We start from the raw sequence: 1,909 nt of genomic DNA on the forward strand, positions 1-1,909 counted from the left end.
CCTCTCTCTCCCCTCTCTCTCCCCTCTCTCTCCCCTGTTTCCCCCTCGTTATCCTTCGCTCGCTCGCTTGGCGCGCACATCATCCCTGCCGTGTCTTCCATCAGTTGCGCTGACGCATCCCCCCCCCCTCTCCCCCGCTGTCGTCCAGGTTGCGTGCGGAATTTCACCAACCGCGCACATAGCACCGCCGCACAGACCGCTGTGACGTGCGGGTTTTTCTCCATTTCCACCACTATCGCCTCTTTCAAGGATTCGGATATTGGTGCGCACATGGATGCCAGCACCCGGTCGCCCGGCACTGGGCCTGTCTCCAGCGCCTTCTCCGTTGGCCGCACCCGAATGCTCCCTAACACTGTTCTCCCCGTCCCTTCCCCCTTTCTCTTCCCCTCCCCCCTCCGCCTCCCTCCTTGTTCAAATGTTGCGCGTCGCTCTGCCGCAGTTCCTCTCAGCAATTTCGGCTCGGCTGGGGGCGCGATCGGCGTGGCCGGTGCGACCGGGGCCCGCCACTCGGACACGTCGGCCGGCGGGAGTCCGGCTCTCTCGATCAACACCAGCGAGGGCATCGCCCGGTCCGGGTCATCGGATTCATTGAAGAGCCTGGCCAGCTCGTTGGGCGAGTCCACCGGGACGACGCTCTTCATCCCGCCCCCGCCGCCGGCCGGCTTCGTCGGGATCTGTCCACCGGGCGACGGGGCCCCCCTCCTGCGGAAGGTGGTGTCATTGGAGCCGCCCCCCATGCCGCCTGGTGCGGCCGACGCCGACCTGTCCACCGGGGCCTCCTCTGTCGGGCTGTCGTCGTCGTCGTCGTCATCGCCGCCATCGTCATCTTCATTCCAGACGACTCCGCCGCCGGTCGCCGGGTTCGCCGCTCCGCCACCCGTGGCCGGGTCTCCGGTTGGGTTTGGCGGTCCGCCGCCATCGGTGTCCACCGCCGCACCTCCGAGTGGGTTTGGGGCGCCGCCGCCGATGGGCGGGCCTCCTGCCGGGTTTGGGGCGCCGCCGGGGTTCGGCGGTCCACCGCCGCCGGTGTCCACCACGCCGACCACCCCCGGTGGGAGCTTCGCGCCTCCGCCGCTGGGCTTCGCTCGGCCGCCGCCCTCGCCTCAGACCCCCAACTCAGAAATGTCCTTCGCCGCGGCCGGCGGCCCGCCCGGGCAGTTCGGCAAGCCCCCCTCGCGCATGGCCCGGTCTGCCCCGCCGCCTCCGCCACAGGCGCACTCTTAGCACGCGCGTGCGTGTGCGCGCGCGTTTGTGTGTGTGTGTGTGTATATCTGTATGTATCTGCATCTGTATGCGTCTTCGCTCCTCGTTGTTTCGCACGCGTGTTTGCACATGCACACGCCGGAAAGCCGGCGACGCACCCCCCCCCCCCCTTCTTGCCTCCCTTCCTCTCTCTGGGGGTATTTTTTTTCACTCAGCAGCACAGGCCAGGTGGCCGAGCCGTGTGAAGGAGCCAGATACACCGAGGGGCGGGGGCGAGGCAGCATACACATTTCCCCACCACTTTCATGAGCCAATCGTTTGGTGTTTACGGTCTTCTTGTCTGTCGGGGCCGCGGTGTGCCCCGCGGAGAAAGGGCGGGAGGAGAGGGGCTGCAGGTGGCTCCGAAACACACGTTCGGGGTGCGCGCCCGCTCGGTCGAAGCCCAGGGGCCCGCTTTGGGAGGGGAGGGTGGGGGACGTGTCTCGCATGCCGCGTCCGTTGGTAGCAATGTCCTGACCGCCGCCAGACTGCCACCAGTCGGGACGACGGCCGGGGAACCCCGCCCTGAGGACCGGCCCGGGGCCAGCCACAGGCGTGAACTATTTCCCACCCCGCCCGGGGCTCCAGCTCCTGGTGGGCAGACAGCCCAACCTGAGCACCCCTTTTCCCCGCCTGCGCCTCCCGCTCGAGCGCTGCTCCTCCCCCC

At 68.4% G+C, this 1,909-nt stretch overlaps 1 protein-coding gene across 1 annotated transcript in view; it reads left to right on the forward strand.

Moving 5' to 3' along the window:
• Window positions 1–1,224, forward strand: part of H696_03653 (hypothetical protein) — a gene marked incomplete at its 3' end in the record, with an annotated part of 3,425 nt that extends 2,201 nt beyond the window's left edge. Inside the window, exons 5-6 of the mRNA XM_009497526.1 lie at window positions 149–262; window positions 440–1,224. Of these exons, the coding sequence (XP_009495801.1) occupies window positions 149–262; window positions 440–1,224 (899 nt within the window). The remainder of the gene's footprint in view (window positions 1–148; window positions 263–439) is intronic.
• Between the last annotated feature and the right edge of the window lie 685 nt (window positions 1,225–1,909).

Source organism: Fonticula alba (assembly GCF_000388065.1).
Source record: "Fonticula alba strain ATCC 38817 unplaced genomic scaffold supercont2.5, whole genome shotgun sequence".
Taxonomy (NCBI): Eukaryota; order Rotosphaerida; family Fonticulaceae; genus Fonticula; species Fonticula alba.